We start from the raw sequence: 19,010 nt of genomic DNA on the forward strand, positions 1-19,010 counted from the left end.
ACCATGTTTGAACTTTGTGCAGGTTTTCATTTACTTCATTCACATCTATTTCTTTTTGGCGAGCAGCATAAGTATGAAAAATATTTGAATCGTCGGCAAACAATCTGAATTTAAAGAAAGAGCAAGAGCGTGGCAAATCATTTATAAATATCAAAAAGAGTGTTGGCCCCAAAACTGACCCTTGCGGGACACCACAAGTTATAGTCTTCGGTGTCGAGACCATTCCTCTATAAGATAGCAGCTGAGATCTGTTGGACAGATAATCAGCAAACCATTGAAGTGGAATTCCACGAACACCATAATGAGCCAGTTTACATAGAAGAATATCATGATTTATCGTATCAAAAGCCTTTTTAAAATCTATAAAGATACCAAGTGTTACTTTTCCTTCATCAAGTGATGTCATTAGTGTATTTACAAGATCAATTAAAGACAATTTCGTACTGTATCTTTTACGAAAGCCATATTGGTGTTTATAAAAAATATCATCGGACTCAAAAAAATCAACCAGTCTATCATTTACAATTTTCTCTAAAACCTTTCCAATTATTGGCAGAACGGAGATAGGTCGGTAATTTCCAGGGTCCGATTTTGGTCCTTTTTTATATATTGGTGTTACTTTGGCTATCTTTAAGGCTTGAGGATAAATTCCAGTTTCTAAGGACAAATTAAAAATGTAAAGCAATGGCTTACAAACAAAACTTGCTGCATCCTTTAATAATCTTACTGGTAAATTATCATATCCATGTGATTTCTTAGAGTTTAATGCGAATAAAATATCGAATACTTCTTTCTCTGTAACTGGCCTCCAAAATAACGATTTATTATTCTTTTCCCCCAAGAATTCTTTTAGATTAATTTGTGTTTCAGGAATTTTAGTGGCCAACTTTGGTCCTACAGTAACAAAATAGTCATTAAGCTCTTCTGCTATTTCTTTTGCAGAAAAGACAGATTTAACTTCATCAACTTTATTAACCTCCAACTCTTCAATTTCTAAACTTGCAGTATGTTCTTTACCAGGATTTAACAACTCATTGACTATTTTCCATGTTTTACCCGAATCTTGCTTATTATCATTAAACATACTACTATAATAAACGCGTTTGGCATTTTTCAAAACAGTAGTTAGAATATTTCGATATACCTTGTACTCCCTTTCATATTTTAGATCAAAATTTGATGACCTATACTTTTTATACAATTTGTATTTCTTTTTAATTGATTTTAAAATGGCCTTTGTTACCCATGGATTTTTAGGGTAACATTTTGAATGACTAGTACTATTGTTCTTTCTTAATGGAGCATGTTTATCACATATTTCCCGAAATATACCATAAAATACAGAATATGCATCATTCACATCTTTACACTTGTACACAAAATCCCACCTAGCATTGGCTAAGTCTAAACAATATAAATCGACATCATAATGTTTATACGATCGTACAACTTTCCCAAAAGTTGGGACGATACTTTTAAAATAAAACATACTTTCAAAGACAGTAAAGATTGGAAGATGGTCTGAAACATCAGCCTCGATAACACCTGCATGTATATCAAACATGTCCATATTTGTATACAAATGATCAATCAAGGAAGCAGAATTTCGGGTTAATCTAGTTGGAAATGAGATCACTTGAGACAATCCAATACAATGCATGACAGTTAGAAAGTTTTCTGAATCTTTTCCAATATCAATAAGATCGATGTTAAAATCACCCATAATCAAACAATTATGTCTATCCAATTTTAAAGAATGCAATACATTCAAGAAAGATTCTTGGAATTCTGTAATGTTGGTATTGGGTTTACGATAAACAACACCAACAATGACCTTCTTTTTATCACATAAAAGCTCAAGCCACAGGGATTCTGCATGTGCTATTGCAGTGAAACCAAGTCGTTTATATTTTAATGATGAGTGAATGTAAGCCCCTACACCTCCACCCCTAACATTTCCGTGGCGGCATTCAGTCTCAAGATTATAGCCCTTTATTCCCAGTAAAGATGTGTTACTCACATTCCACACTTCCGATAAACCAATGATATCAAAATTTGAACTTAAACTACATTCATACAAGTTTTTTAGCTCATCGACATTTTTATTTAAAGAACGAATGTTAACATGTGTTACTGAAAAAGATTTTGCCATATGTCCCTGTAAAACATTATCGAAATTACTAGGAGTTAGACGGTACGATTTAACATTGAGATTACTTTCATGGTCAATGGGAGGGTTATCGGCCATGTTAACATATTATGTGTACTCTTAAAATAATACAGTGTTAATGTGCTTTCTTAAGCAAGAACATGAAGTTTGAAATCACCGTAATCAACATCGTCGATTCCAATGTCAAACAAGTCATCAGGGTTGCGTAAGACCTTTTGTTCACCATTATGCAGTTTGCAGATGATGTTCCCTGATTTGGTTTTCGTTTTCATCACACTCTGTGAATCCTTGGCCCTGGCAAGCACAGCTAACCGCATCGGGGTGAGGTCCTCGTTGATGAACAGACCTTTGTACTGGTCTCTCCCCTTTAACTTGAACCGTGCATCATACAGCTCATCCCTTCTCCTCCTAGCCACAAACCTGACGATGGCCTGTCGAGGTTTGCCGTCGGTTCTCTGTTTTCCAACCCGATTGCACATGGAGATGTCATCGGGTTTGATGTCGACACCAACTTCTTTGGCTATGTTGCATACTTTTTGGATGAGAGCCTCACCTGTCTCCTCCTCATTCTCAGGGAGGCCGTTCACCCGCAGGTTTTCCCTCCTCATCTCCTGCTGGATCTCGTCTTGTTTGAATTGCGTACGAAGGAGGTATGGGTTTACGATCTCCGTCACACTCGCCATGCAGGCATCTTTTACAGCCTGCACAATAGCAGGTACTGCAGCTTTAACCGCTGCTTGGACAGCAGTAGCAACAATTGTGGACATGTCACCCTGGGCAGCTCTCGCCCCCATCTGGCTGACACCCTCCAGCTGGTCTAGTATACCGTCCAAGTTAATGAACACCCCATTCCCCTCTGGTTTGGGCCCTGCTTTATCCTCCATGCCCCTCACTTTTTTGACTGCAGTGTCTATTCCCCCGTGGGCGATAACATTCTCCTTGGCCACGTTGATATGTGATGGAGTGCGAGCACGCTGTGGAGTGAGGAATTTGCCTGGATTCTTCCCTTGTTTTTGACGACCCATACTGTATGCAATGCAGAGCACTGGTAGCCAAAATACTGCAGGACAATCCCAAAAATGATGATCACAAAAAACTCAAGTTTCGTGGATCCAAGAGTGATAAAACATGTCCAGAAGGTTCCTGAGGCTATAACGATCCAAATATGGCAATATGATGGACCAGCTCCAGTAATAACATGGACAAAATAGCGCACATTTGTAGAGCAGAACAGGGCATGACCTCTTACTCGTCTCGAAAATGTATGATATTAAGATTGGTATAATTGGTATTTTGGACTGAAACTCAATTATGATAAGATGCAATGTGCTTTAGCCAGGAATGAGCCATATATACTCGGCAAAAGAAAAGTGAACACTTTTTCCAGTTCATATTTTTCATACAGGATTTGATAAAAATCAATGCATTATATACCATATTGAAGGTAATTTAATTGGCTATCACCCTGGTAGGTCAGTACAAAGGGTAATTTTATGCATGCGTAAACACATTGTTTTTGTTCTCCAAGGCACAAGAGTAAAAATTTTAAAAATTGACTTGTCATTCATTTGCGAATGTCCTAATAAGATAACAATTATAGCAAAAGACCACTTCAACACAATAAGAAACATGAATGAAATAGCAAAAAAGAAAAAGATTTTTCATTCTCTTTTATCACTTTATAGCCTCAAACAAAAAAATGGGAAACTAAAGGGGGAGATTAAAATTTTCCGTCAACTCAAACTTCAAATAACATAGTGAGTAAAGCCTTAAAGGGGAAGGCTAGTAACTGATCAATGGGAATCAGTGGAAATGCTGGGAGATGATTGTTCCAATCCTTATGGGATTCATTCAAGAGTTCATTGTATATCTATTGTTGTGTGAAAATGATTTGCTCCGTCACTGACCAGGGACGCTAACCTGGAAGCATTAAACTGCACATTACTTGAATATGAGACCATTCTGAAGCAAATCATTTTCACACAACAATAGATATACAATGAACTCTTGAATGAATCCCATAAGGATTGGAACAATCATCTCCCAGCATTTCCACTGATTCCCACTGATCAGTTACTAGCCTTCCCCTTTAAAGGGACTGTACAGTACTGGTTGAGGTGGAGATTCAGGTTTATAACATTCCTATGTGAGATAATGAGAAATCTAATATGAAATATGAAAGAGCATGTAATTTTAACAGGGATTCAACGTTTATTAGATGAAAATTGGTTTTCAAATGACTGAGATATTCAAAAAAGTGGTAATAATAAAAGGCGACAGGCCATGCCTTGCATTACGACCTCTTTGTTTCACATTGTTTTTGGATATCTCAGCCATTTCAAACCGATTTTCATCAGATAAACTTTTGATACCCCTTAGAATTGCATGCTCTTTGACATCTCATAGAGTGGTTTCTGAATACATGTATCTCGCAAAACGTTAAAAGCTAAATCCTCACCTCAACCACAACTGTACACGCCCTTTAAAAGTGATCAAATGAACCGGATTTCCTTATTTCAATCTTTTAATCTAGGAATTTAAAGATTAATAACACAAATTCAAAACTCAAATATTATTTTCAGTTTTCCTAATTTGAAGGAACAATTCAAATTTCTACCATTTCTTTTAATATTACTTCTTCTCCAATGTCATGTGAATTGGGATTTGACACAAGATTCTTCATTTACCTCCAGTATTTTCAGCCTTTCTTTATCTTGGGAGCTATGAAAACATTATAGAGATGATAGGTTCATTTTTGCAAATTCATGTTTCTTATTTTTGTGTTAAACTAGTCTTTTGTTCTCATTGTTGTATGGAAGACCACTTACTTGTGATATAAAACTTATTATTTTTTTTGCAATTTATACTTTTGTGCGATGAAAGAGAAAGACAAATGTGTTCACTCATGCATAAAGTTTCCCTATTTATTGACTTGCCAGGGTGATAACCAATCACATCATATAATATGGAATATAATACAATATTGTATATAATACATTGATTTTGTAAAAATATTCTTTGAAATGTATGAACTGAAAAAGTGTTTGGTAAGGCATTATGGCCCTGAGGCATACATGTAGATGTGGAACACATGATTTTTGTGTTTGTCACACAAACCATTGCCATGGTAACCACAATTTTACCAAAACCTTGCAGATTGAATAACTTTTCCATCATTCAAGCAATTAAAGTCAAATTTAGTATGTATCATGATCTAGAAGTGTAGTTTTGCAAGACATCAATGTGTTAGTTTAAGGAAAATGTGTTGCCATGGTAACCACTCATTTTTGTATCAAAATAAACCATTCAAGCTATGAAGGTCAAATTTGTGGTGTGTATGATGGTCTTTAAGTGTAGTGATGCTGGGGGAAAGCATGTTTCCATTTGCTGTAAGTTTTATACTCAGCGTCAACTCTGTAATTGTACAGTAAACTAGAATTGTTAATCTGTTTCCAATTTGACAAATGCACAAACTTGGTATCAACGTCATTGCCCTCATGACATCACGTACTATAAAGCAACACTAGGGGCGGGGGTATTAATCACCTTCAGTGATAATTCTAGTTTGTGTGTGTTTGTCTATGCAGTGAGAGCAACAACACAGCCATTGCCATTGCCAACCATCAAGGGCTGTTAACAATCTTCCTCCACAGCCTGCAAACATACCGGATTATGGTGGATCTTGCAATTACTGCAGGTGAGGCAAGGATTCTTGTCCCCCCCCCCCTTTTTGTTTTTGTTTTTAGCTCACTTAAGCCAAAGGCTCAGGTTCAAGTGAGCTATTGCGATTTACTCTCGTCTGGCATGCAAACATTTTGAATTTCCAAATCTAAAAAAGCTGTACAAGTCTCCTATGTAGAACAAGAATAGATATGCTAAGTTAGTGCTACATGTATGAGTAGGTAGATTGGTGACTGTAGTTTCTGCTTTGTTCATGGCAGATTCAGGGGTGGGATGGGGGAGGGTTCAAGTCGGGGGCCAACACATTCTATTAATCTTCTTGAAAACACATCACATTTGTCATTAAGGGTGTGTACAGTTTTGGTTGAGGTGAGGATTTAGCTTTCAATGTTTTGGGAGATATTCAGAAACCACTCTATGAGATGTCAAAGAGCATGCAATTCCAAGGGGTATCAAAAGTTTATTTGATGAAAATCAGTTTTGAAATGGTTGAGATATCCCAACCAAGGTGAAACAAAGAGATCCTAATTAAAGGCGTGGCATGTCGCCTTTTGTTATGATCACTTTTTTGGATATCTCAGCCATTTGAAAACCAATTTTGTCAAATGAGCATTGAATCCTTGTTAAAATTACATGCTCTTTCATATTTCATAAGAGGTTTCTCATTATCTCACTTAGGAATGTTCAAAACATGAATCCCCACCTCAACCAGTACTGTACAGTCCCTTTAAAACCAGTGCATTATCATAAGGGTGATAATTAATGTACTTTTTATACAGGCCCACAGAACCCCCTGTTCCAAAAAAAAAAAAAAAAGAAAAAAAAAATAAATTGTTTGAAACTGGAAATACTCTGAGTAAATACATTTAGTGTGTGCATTTTCAAGGTCATTTACATTTCATTTTGGTGGGGACTATTTTTTTTTTACTGCTTTAATAAGTTTTCTAAATGCAGTGTAATTGGCAAATGTTTTTACCGGTGTGATGGAATATCAACACCATACCCCATAGAAGCCCTCAAAGCTCCCCCCCCCCCCAAGTTTGCAATGTTCTCAGGTAGTAGTCTGCAAGAATGCATGGAAAGTGAACTTGTGACACTCAGGTGAGTGTGAGACCCCTGGGTCTCTTTTTTTCGGGGGGGGGGGGGGAAGGAGGAGGTGAGTTGGAGTGCCGGCAAGTATGATCATGTAGACTAGTGTACAATAAGAAATTATGTATGTACATGTATGAATGAATGGGCATATTTATGTACCGGTGCATGTTAATATATATATGTGTGTGTGTGTGTGTGACCAGTTTTTTTTTTTTTTTTTTTTTTTTTTTTTTTTTTTTTTTTTTGATAATGATGTTGCAAACTTGTTGCAAAACAAAAGCAACTTTATTAAAAATGTGATGGTTTCAAAACAGATTTTCAGTAGATTAAGTAGAAGTTCACTTTGGGCATGTTGTGTGGAGTTATCCACTAGTTATGTGTGAAAGATAAAAGTATTTTCACTTGTTCAAGTGTGGACCCTTGAGGCCCCAGTGTGAGTTCATTTAACCCATTGCCTCTATCATATAGAAGTACAGTTATTTGCATACATTAGACATAGAGAATTACAAATGTAGTTATCCAAAAGGTATGTGTAGTTCTCATTTGGGCCATGGGCCAATGGGCCAGGGTCCCCGTAGGGATGAGGTAATATTCCTTTTACAAGGGAAAACCCCTTCTGTTGTTTGACTTCACAGCTCAGTGCCTTCACACATTCACTGAAGACAATACGCTGGCAGCACAGGAACTCTGCAGACCTGAGAGGCTTCAGGTACTAGAGGACGCTCTTCTTTGTGGTGATATATCCTGGAAGCACACACAGCTGCAGACCTTGACAGCAGGTTCGAGAAGATAGGACCATCTGCTAATATTTATACCCTTATCTACTTGAATTGTTTGAGAAAGGTTGCAACCTACAAACTCCCCATCTGTGTTTCATTTACATCAGTTCAAGTAGTTTTCCTACTTTGTTGGTGATAAGAATGTCTCTAGAGCTAAGAATTTTGATAAATAAGCTGTACACAAGACTCCTTAGGAATTTGAAAAGTGACTCTCTTTGCACAGACAAACTAAGGGCAGTATTAAAGTAACCATTCTTACTGTAATCATTTTGCAATTTGCTTATAGTCTTTCATTTTACTGCAGTTGTTATGGTGGTGCTTTCTGTTATGTTGTCATCCTTGACACAAAGAATAATTCCTTGACAGGCGTGATTCAGCAGTTACAAGACATTTATTTAGGAGCAATACTTGACGTAGCTCTGTGCCTATGAGTGTCTCTGAACCTCTCCACTCAGTATTACAATTTGATGTACATCCGAGTATATGTCAATTAGGACATGACATAACATCCCCTCTCTCAACAAAGAAGATGAGGTCTTTAACCGAGTCAGAATAACTGCTCAACTTTAGAAAACACATTCTATTCAACGAACGCCAAATTGGTATTTTGATCATAACACCGTGTAACATTTATACAGTATTTGCCACTGAATGTGACACATATGCAAGTTCAATATATTTATACGGAATAGCAACTTGCATGTTGTAAGCAATTTATCTGTGACCTGTTGTTAAAGCAAATATCTTCAGTAATGTAACAATTCCACATTGTCTGAGGTAAATTAATTGTCTAAAATGAATAAATTTGCATGCACATATATCATTAGTATTGTTCTTGTGACTGATATACATAAAGATTGATTAAAAACTGTATTAATTTTGACTAATTCCAAAATGTGTAGATTGAAAAGCTTTTACTCATTTCTAGTATGTTATAGCATGCCAAAAGTTCAATCTATAGCTATTTACGGGTGAAGCTAGAGTGAAATATGGTAATTTCATACATTGTACATACATATCTCATTATCACAATTGAATGCTTATAAGAATTAGCTTTCATAAATTTGGTTAACTCATGAAGTCAATATGCACTTCTATCAACAGGTCTGACTAAACATGTATATCTCAGCATTTGGTGTTATATTGTCAAGTTATGTCAGTAAGTTTCAAAGTTTACACCACAGAACTTCTCCCTTTTTCCATAAATGTGAATAATTTGAAGTGCTTTGCCTCATGCATCTCAAAACAAATAATTTTCAATCAAAAAAGGAATAGTCACAAGGGCTATTCTTAACACATAAAACAGTATTTACAAAGCAGAGTATGTGTTTGCTACTCTGTGATAAGCCTCTTTGGTGGTCTTACAGTGCGACCACTTCTAGTAGTGTATACACCTGGTTTGTCAGGGGTGTTTTTACACTGGCTTTTCTGGGGTGTCAAGATTTCAGGGGTGGGGGCAAAGTGTACCCGCATTTTTGTGGTACCGAGGTCTCTCGGGTCACTACAGTTTCTGCGCAGTGTGTGCCCATTGGGGGTCTGTACCAGGTAGGAGTTTGGTTCGGCACATACGTCCTTCACGACCACCGGTGTCCAGAGTCCTGTTCTGCTGTCCCTCATAGTAGCTCGTTGCCCTATCTCTAGGCTTGGCAGTGCAGTGCAGTTCCAAGTCTGGATTCGTGTTTCCAAAAACAGTTTCACTCGTAATTTTGAGAGTTCCTAAAAAATAAGATTAATTCTGATCCCACAGCTGCCACCATGTTATGTTGTCATCCTTGACACAAAGAATAATTCCTTGACAGGCGTGATTCAGCAGTTACGAGACATTTATTTAGGAGCAATACTTGACGTAGCTCTGTGCCTATGAGTGTCTCTGAGCCTCTCCACTCAGTATTACAATTTGGTGTACATCCGAGTATATGTCAATTGGTACATGACATAACACTTTCCAGATTTATTATGAAAAAAAAAAAGATATTTGTTGATAAAGGGGGAAAAAAACCCTCATTGAAAATTTCATCATATCCATGCATTACTATTTCGGAATATATTATATGTGAGCAATTAGCAAACTGCATGTACATGTACAGCTTGTACGTAGGAGCAAGCAAATGTGCAGCTGGTTGCTGAAAGACTGCCTCAGATGTTAAACAGATATTTTGAACATTTGCTTCAGGTGATGTCACAAATTTATTTTGATCATGTCGAATGTGTTGGTTCAAAAGGCTTTGAAAAAAAAAAAAAAAGATGTCTTCACACACATACTGTATGTAAAACATATTTTATGCTATTATGCCTATCCTGTGTTTTATTTTGTGGCTAAAATGAACCCATTTCTATATAAAAGCCCTGCAATCTTTTGCATATTAGAACTACTACCATTGAAGATACAGTAGGGCCTATACTGAACCAGCATTTCTATCAGTGGCATAAAGCAACCCAAAACCTCAAACTGCAAAGTGAATTTACACCTACATGTACAGTTAAACTCGCCTAAGTCGACGTCGCATATGTCGAATAATCGCGTAAGTCGATGATTTTAAAAAGTCGCGATTTTCCCCATTGACGTACGTGTATTAATTCACTCACAAGTCGAATTTTGTAAGTCGAATACTCGCCTAAGTCGATGAAATTCCAAGAACACTTTCACGGAAAAACCATTGAATTCACTGTGCCTAAGTTGAAAAAGATTTTATTGTGTAATAAATCACTGTCATTTATTATTCATTATTTATTACTCATCATTATTTTGTTTGTCAGATGAGTTTGAGGTGACCAAAAAAATGATCTAAAATCAAAATTCAAAGCGATCGCATGGGATCGTTTAACTCTCTTCGTATTTGGAGGTCCGCTGGTACAGCCCTGTCAGCTGTCGCGCTACGTACGTACAGCGTTCGTTCAGTACACATGCGTTCATTTACATGTACAGTATTGAGCTTGCAGTGTACATGTAGCTTGGCATTTGCAGCGCTGTGCAGTGGAGTGGTATGATGGATGAAGCTGCTGAGTTTTCAAAGCGGAAAGTAGGGGGAAAGTTACGGGCACGGGTAAATCGGAATTGCACCTCTACACGCATTTCAAGCCACGGTATGGTAAACTGGAATCAATCACTGCTCAAATATCGTTCATATTCACTTCCCCGAGGGTGTAAAGTAATCGGACCTGTGCCAATACTAATGCACTGTCCATGCAAAGTTAGCCACGGCCCTGCTGGGCGACCCGTGCTGCGGCACACCGCTCCAGCTCTCGGCTCCAGAGTAGACAACATACATGTACATTAAACATACATGTATGTACCTGTGGTGAAACTGTAAGTCGATTTTTTTTCGACTTACGCACAAGTCGAAAATCGCCTAAGTCGATGTGTTTTGCTCAGTCCCGAGAAGATCGACTTATGCGAGTTTAACTGTATATGATATTATAAAGATGTAGAAATTTAGACATTTTGGTTCACCATGTTTGTAGACCGAAAAAGGTCCATTTTGATAGAAAGGAGGAGTTAGAAAGTTAGAATGGGAAGTTAGAATGACAAGAAAGTGAAAGAGATAGAAGTAGAAGTAGTCAGTAAAGACCAGAGGGTGTTTCTTGAGGAGTCCTACAAAAGGACTGTGGTGGAAGAGATTAAGTGTAAAGAGAGAGATGATTCGGACAGGTTAACTGTCCATTTTCTGGGGTGATACCTGCAGGAAGGGCACAGAAAGATAAGGTATGCTATTTTGAATGTAGAAGGAGTGCAGACAGTTGGGTGGTGGTGACAGTGGTGCGGTGGATGCGATGGAGTCAGGGGTAGCATTGTTCTCTTGGTACTGTTTTGATGGGCATGATAAGGTATCTGTTGTCCCAATTAGGTAGTGTTCATGTCGTGAGTGCTTGACCAATACATACATACCTGGTTAACATACCTGGTTGTGGGAATTAAAGTTATACAGAACTTATTTGCCGCTCTGCTACTTCATCGTCTGGATGCGGTGTCTGACAAACTTATGCTTTCTGTGCTGTGCGGTTTATTGAAAACATGGGCATGAAAATTGCTGCTCAGGGTCATATTTTCCTTCTTTGTCATCCATGCTTTTCCAAGTTAGATTTGAAAGAGTTGAGTGATGTGCTCTTTACCACATAATCCGGTAGATTATTCCATTCAATTATAATGCGCTGACTTATTCCAGTTCCTGAGTCTGTAGCTGATATTGTGTTCCTTCAAGTAGGTGTCAAGGTTTCTGGAGGTTTCCCTGATGCATACTTTGCTGCATTCACAATATCTTGTAGGTACCAGCCTTCTTGTTTGTAGGATAACACCAAGGCCAGCCAGCCCACTCCACCTGTCACGCCACAACTTAAAGACAAATCCAACATTGACTCACCTCAACAGACAATACAGAAACAATGACACCACCCCTGACTGCACTGTTCACAATGGACTCCAGTCACGCCGCCATGAACATAGCACCCACAACAGTGCCACACTTAACAATATCAGGAGAACAGTGGTGCCCCAAACTCTGGCGCTTCCGATGCACTGCCGACATCACTGTCCGAAATCTGCAATAGCCTACCTAAACCTATGCCCTTCCCTCAGGCATCACCCCAGAAAAGTAATGGACAATAACCTGTCTGAAACATCAAAATCTCTCTCTATGCTTCCTGTCTTCCACCACAGTCCTTTTTAGAACTCCTTTAGAGCGAATACCCCTGTAGTCTTTACCAACTACTTCTATCTCCCTCCTCCTCTCTTCTTACCTATTCTCCTACTCTACCTTTCCTCTACTCATATACTGAAAACTTTCTTTTTTTCTTTCTCTTTTCTTCTATAATTGAGTGCACATGTACGCATATGAAGGTTATCATGTTGACTTTTCCTTTTTCACATTGAAGGAATTTTGTTTAACATCCGAGGCAGTCTTCCAGCTACCAGTCGAGGACAGAGCTTTCAAGCAGTGGTCAAAGTTCTGACCACTACTTTGCTTCCAAATGCCAGTTCTGCAGTGACACAGTTGCTCCCCAGTGTGCAGCCCAATGGCAATGTAAGTTTACAAATTTGATCCCATTAAAGTCAAACTTTCATATTGTAACTTATATAGTTGCAAATATACTTAATCAATTTCTGTTCAGCTCATTCCATTCTTTACTGAACTTTTAGTACATCTTCCACCATCTGGCAGTTATGTCAACTTGCAGAAATTTTTTTTTCATGATTTCAGAATTTCAGTAATGGATGCCTAGTTTGATGTAGGATTTCTTCATACAAGCCATTGTGAGAGAAATGGCAACACCCCCAAAATACTGATAAATCATTTGTATGTAAACTTGGAGCTGGAAACAGAGAAAAAGCTGCTGGAAACTGCTTATCCACTGAAGGTAAGCCAGTAGAGTAATATTGAGTTTAAGAGCCCAGAGATTTTGATCCTAGCAGAACCTTCATCAGAGAGCAAAATGACAAACAAAACGGGTAAGCAGACACTTGCTGGTATATGGACTACAAACACACAATTTATCATGTTCTAACTGGGAAGGGGAGGGGCCACTGAACAATGAAAACAAAACAAAAGGGGGTGGTTTTTGTGTCAAAAGCAAGGAGTCAGGTAAGGAGGGGAGAGGGAAGGAAATAAAATAGTTAACATATATGCATTGTACAACATATCAAATGTGTAATGAAATTTACATGTGTAATATGGGAATGGATGTATTAACATATATTCTTATATAAGTATCTATATGAAGTTAATATTAAATACAGTAAATACGTAATCGGTTAGTGTAGTGCAGAACATTTCTTACGAGATTAAGCAGTGTACCTGCTTAAGTGAAGATCATGTTTCATTCATATCGTAGCTACCACGCACTGATTTTGCACCTGTCTGTATAACGGGCACAGCAAGATATGTCACTACAACCACACCTTGTCTAAAGTCACACAACTGCCTTTAATCACAGAAATCCAAATTTCTGTATAAATGCTTTCAAGGAAAATGACATACAAACCTGACAAAATTAATGTTTGAATACTGTACTTTGTTGATGACAGACTGCAAAGGGTGATTGGTAATCCATTCCAAGATCCTGCGTGCACCAATGTAGACTAGCCATTCATGGATGTTGAACAATGTACTTTGGAAAAGTCACATTGTAACCAGAATGAGCGCAAAAAAGTACTTGGAACAAAAATGTTTACTTTTACCATATGACTTTTTGTGTATCATATCCTGTGCAGGCACTTAATTGCACAACTGCAGAGGAACAAAAGACAGAGGGTGACAAACACAAGACAGTAAGTTGTGCTTTTCTATCTTATTATTTGTTAACTTCTGTATTCAGTAGCAGAAAAGATATCTTGAAAGAGGAGGAGTTGCTGGAACTTAAAATCTATCTTTTAGTTCATTTATTCATTATTTCTTGTATTATCCTGCAGGGTTGGCCTATTCAGTTGTATACAAAACTGCTTTCCAAAGATATTCTTCAGTTTTACATGTATTTATACATCATGGAAATACATGGAACATGTGTACATGAATTGCACAAATCAAGTTACATTATGTACATACAAATAGAGAGAAAATCCAAAAAAAAAAGAAGAAGAATATCATGCAGATTACGGGGTGCTGCATCATATAGGTAACGAGATACATGTTAAGAGCATGGCATGGGAGATGGAACCTAGTTTCAATTCATTTCAGAGCTGGATTGAGTCCTTAGCTGTCATCTGCAAAACTTGTTCCATTGTGTCTTGGCCCATATTTCTGAGAAGACTGGTTTGAAAACTTCACTCCCATGAACATTTGACAAAGAGAGAACACAGTTAAGAAATTCCATGTATTTGAAGCCATACTTTATTTATCCTGGAGAGCACACTATTTCAAGAAACTAATATGGCTGTGTTTTTAAGGAAAACTTTGCATGATGTGTTATTTTGCTAAGCTTTTCATTAGTCATATATTGGCTAGCTGATGATGTTACTCAATACTGTGAAAAAAAAGTAAATGTGCATACATTCATGTGTGTATTCTTTCTTTCATTTGATATTGCTCTTCATTGTTCTGTCTGCAAATGTTCATGTATGCAGCTACCACCTAAGCTTGACAGCAATGTGGCTTTGGCGGAAGCATTACTTAATGCTCAGCAAGTTGCCCTGGAAATCATCTCCAATATGTGCTGCCCAGAAGGTACACTGAATCTTTTGTTTTCCCCCCTGGTTATTTTATGTCTTGAAGTAGTTAGTTTATTGCTCTCTGATGTGTTGTGTACCTGGTACACTTTGAGCTTGTGATAGGCAAAACTGCCTGAGATGAAGGGTATGTGATGTTGCCAGTGCTTTTAGTCCCAAATTAACTTTTATTTAAGTCTTTTTTTAAAAAGATATTGCGTATCTCCGATGCTAGGGTAAAGATGATCATTTGTCTCATGAAACGTTTCACTTGCTACTGCTGAGCTTTGTCAGGTTTACCTGATTAAACTCAGGGACACGGTGGTGCATGCACATATTAAACATGCATGTGTACCTACACTAGTAATTGGCAGCACGCTGTCTCTTGGAATGGGCATGTGACAAGAGTTACATTGGAGAGACCAACAGGCCTGTTGAGGAAAGGATATTGGAACACAGACAGGACATCATGAACCACAGAACAGAGGTTTCTGCAGTAGCAGAGCATGCATGGAGTGCTCAACACCACCTGGTCTAGGCGGGCGTGAAATGCATAGACACAGCGTGACACTGGTACACCATGAGAGTGAAGGAAGTTAATCATCCATATACAACTCAACCAAGACGACATCAACAGTGACGTTGGCATTGAGTTCCCTGAGTCATGGATGCACTGTATTCGCCTTTACCCACACAAGGGACGTCCATACAACACCACCAACGGTGTGGCTGACATCTCCGATGAGATTCCACCGTTGACGTGCACAAAGGAGCTATTATATCCCTCACAAAATGCATCTCGTCCTCTGATTGGTCGAGAGCACAGTAAACAACAAAACATAATTCTACCATACAAGTGCGCGAAAAAGACTATACTCCCTAGGGAAATGGTAAAAACTATAACACGCTGGTGATTTTCGCGCCTTTTTTGCTTCGCGTCGCGACGCGAAATATTTCACGTGTAAATGAATGGGTATCGCAGCACCTTCGCTTCGCGAGAGATTTCATGTACAAATGAATGGGTATCGCAGCGCCTTAGATCACTGCACTTCGCGAGAACCACAAGGCACGCATACACTCAATGCGACACGGGTTACGTTAGAGAACTCTTATAAAGCCCTCATTCTACGTTACAACAGAGTAGGCGATATCGTAGATCTATAATTAGACAACAATAAGCAAGCTAGGGTTCTTCGACGTACCGTAGGCCTTTGGGGAGTTCATGCTTCGCCGTTTGAAAGTTGGTCTCGCAGTTCACTATTTAAACTCGAGCGACCCACCCAAAAGATGTTGACAAACGAAACTGCAGTAGATAGTAGGCCTGCTCTAACGTTATATAGCGCTACAGAGGCCGCTAGTTAAGCCTAACGTTAGTTCTGCCTGTCTAAACAGTAGGCCCTATTTCCCGTAATCTCATTCCTAATAATTATTTTTTAGAGTGTCTAACGAGTAAGTTAGAGTCTAACTTGTCACTGTTTACGTTAGAACACCGTACGAATCACACGAATTTACAGTGGCACTCGATGCTTTAATTGCTAGAATTTTTCCAGTGCCTAATCTAACCTTATACGCTGTTACTGAATGCTACCCAAATTTACAATGTATACTTGCATTTTAACAGGAAATGATAGTCCATATTCATGTACAGACATGACAGCTAGGTAGAAAGACGACAGAAAACACAATCAACTGCAGCTCACAGTCACATCGTTGATCAGCTCGAGCACGCACATCATCACCGCACTGGCATGGCAACCGTACCGAACGGTACTTGTTGACAGATCGGATAGGCGTATTGCATGTATGAAGCGCGTAGTGAGTTTGCAGTTTGCGCATGTTTACCAGTACGTTGTACAGCAATGCACCGAGTACACTTCAGCGGCTGAGCGCGCAGTTGTCTCTTCATAGTACGCGTACGCGCTGCCCTCCTGCTGAGCTGCTTTCCCGAGCGTGAACGACTAGTCTATCTTCTTGAAAAGTAAAGCAAGATGCCCTTAAAAAAGAGGTAAATTACATAATACCAGCAGTCGAATACTCTTAAATTCATTGGGAGGGATATAAAACAAATATACCAGGCCAATTTTTCGAGGCACCGGTTGAAACTATGTGCCTTCGGTGACTTCAGTAGCACTATTTTCTTCGGGGCTGCGCCCCTCAGAAAATAGTGCTACTGAAGTCACCTCATGCGCATAGTTTCAACCAGAGCCTCTCAGGCCTGGTATATTTGTATACTAGACTGGACTGACAACGAACACATGCAGGATGGCGCACTGCCAAGCCCGTCCAGGGAGATGGTGTTCTGGCAACTAGCTCCGCATACATGTTATAGCTTACATGCATGCACCACCTTGTCTCGTACCAGCAGTAGCGAGCAAAATGTCGTACATCTTATGATTTCTTCACAAGACAAAGAATTATCTTTACTCTAGCATCATAGAACACAATGGTCAACTTCTTCACAAGTATTATATGTGACCCTGCATCACAAAACCAACAAAAAGTCACCAGACATGGATTTTCAGTTGAGGGCAGATTCTTAAAGAGCAGACTCTAAGCTTTAAAATGATGTATAACTCAATTCAAATGGACTCCCCTAACCTATCTAAATACTAGAAAGAAAGTTCACACCCTTGAAAAGTGTGAACTGAGAAAAGCAGCTCTGAAGTACAGGGTCTATTCAAGCACTTAAAGGACAAGTTTACCTTCATAGACATATGGATTGAGTGAATGCAGCAATATTAGTATAACACATCAGTGAGGGTTTGAGGAGAATTGGACAACCCGCTAAAAAGTTATGAATTTTTGAAGTTTCTGCTCAGTCACTGCTGGATGAGAAGACTACTACAGCCTGTGATATCATATGTAACCCGCTACAACAAAAGGATCCTAAAGTCGCTGACGGGTGAGCCAAGAAAATCGAGTTTGAAGTCAGATCACCAATATCTGTCAAAACGTTCGGATTTCTGTTTTTACATAATTTTGTAGTCTAATGTATCTTCTATCATCTCCCGAAATTTCGAAGCTATATGATCAAAGGAAAGGCCTGAAAATAGCATTTTTCTGGGCCATGCTTGGCTCGCCCGTCAGCGACTTTAGGATCCTTTTGTTGTAGCAGGTCACATATGTGTACAACGATAAAAAGAAAACATAAAGAAAATTCAACAAATTTTCACTTTTCTCGCATAATAAAAGAACGCTTGACTTGTCTCTTTCAGAAGGCAGGGGGAATAATATTACCCTTAACATACTGTATGTCAGCGACAAATTGAGGGAATTTGCACTTTTTTCAAAAAATAAAAATTTGTGAAATTCTCTTTATATTTTCCTTATATCGTTGTGTGCATGTGACATCATGCACTGTAGTAGTCTTCTCATCCAGCAGTGACTGCGCAGACACTTTAAAAATTCATAACTTGTGAATGGATTGTCCGATTTTTCCCAAACTTTCACTGATGTGTTCTAATAATATTGCTGCATTCACTCATTCCACATGTATATGAAGGTGAACTTGTCCTTTAATCTTTACCAAGCCGTGCTAGCTGTGCAATGAAAGGGAGGAACAACAGTGAAGGGATTATCAGATTAAGCTGAAATTGAGCATGTTCTATAAACACATTCTGTCCATGATTAATGCCAACTTTCAAAGCAGTAGAGTTATCGTTTCAAAGTTATTAGACTTGAAAGTGAAGAGTGTGTAAAGGATTTCAAGAAATTAAAAGGGGACTCTAAGACATACCTGATTATTCTATTCTCCCCCCTAAAAAGGGTTGTAGAAAAACTGCTGAAAACACATTTTCCCATTCATGTCATTATCCCAAACTAAAGAATAATGTAGAAGAAGGATAGCTCCTTCAAAAAATATGAAAAACTCAAAATTGACTCGGCTGGACCATTGCACCTTTTTGAGTGCTCCTGTAAAAACAGGGGGTGGGATTTTTTGTTGGTTTTGTGATGCACAGTCACATATGTGATTATGCATCACAAAACCAACAAAAATTTACAGGCCCTGATTTTATGTGAGGATTCAAAATAGGTAAAATAGGTCAACCTAGTCAATCTAGAGTTTTTTATATTTTCTGAAGGAGCAATTCTTCTACATTATCCTAGAGTTTGAGACCATAAGTTACTGTAAATGGGAAATTGTGTTTATAGC

At 38.4% G+C, this 19,010-nt stretch overlaps 1 protein-coding gene across 1 annotated transcript in view; it reads left to right on the plus strand.

Annotated features, from left to right (window-relative positions):
• Positions 1-19,010, plus strand: part of LOC140232499 (HEAT repeat-containing protein 3-like) — a 105,457-nt gene that overhangs the window by 36,176 nt on the left and 50,271 nt on the right. Inside the window, exons 5-9 of the mRNA XM_072312593.1 lie at positions 5,758-5,867; positions 7,579-7,722; positions 12,592-12,740; positions 13,928-13,984; positions 14,777-14,876. Coding sequence (XP_072168694.1) covers positions 5,758-5,867; positions 7,579-7,722; positions 12,592-12,740; positions 13,928-13,984; positions 14,777-14,876 — 560 coding nt within the window. The remainder of the gene's footprint in view (positions 1-5,757; positions 5,868-7,578; positions 7,723-12,591; positions 12,741-13,927; positions 13,985-14,776; positions 14,877-19,010) is intronic.

Source organism: Diadema setosum, chromosome 9 (genome assembly GCF_964275005.1).
Source record: "Diadema setosum chromosome 9, eeDiaSeto1, whole genome shotgun sequence".
NCBI classification, from domain to species: Eukaryota; Metazoa; Echinodermata; class Echinoidea; order Diadematoida; family Diadematidae; genus Diadema; species Diadema setosum.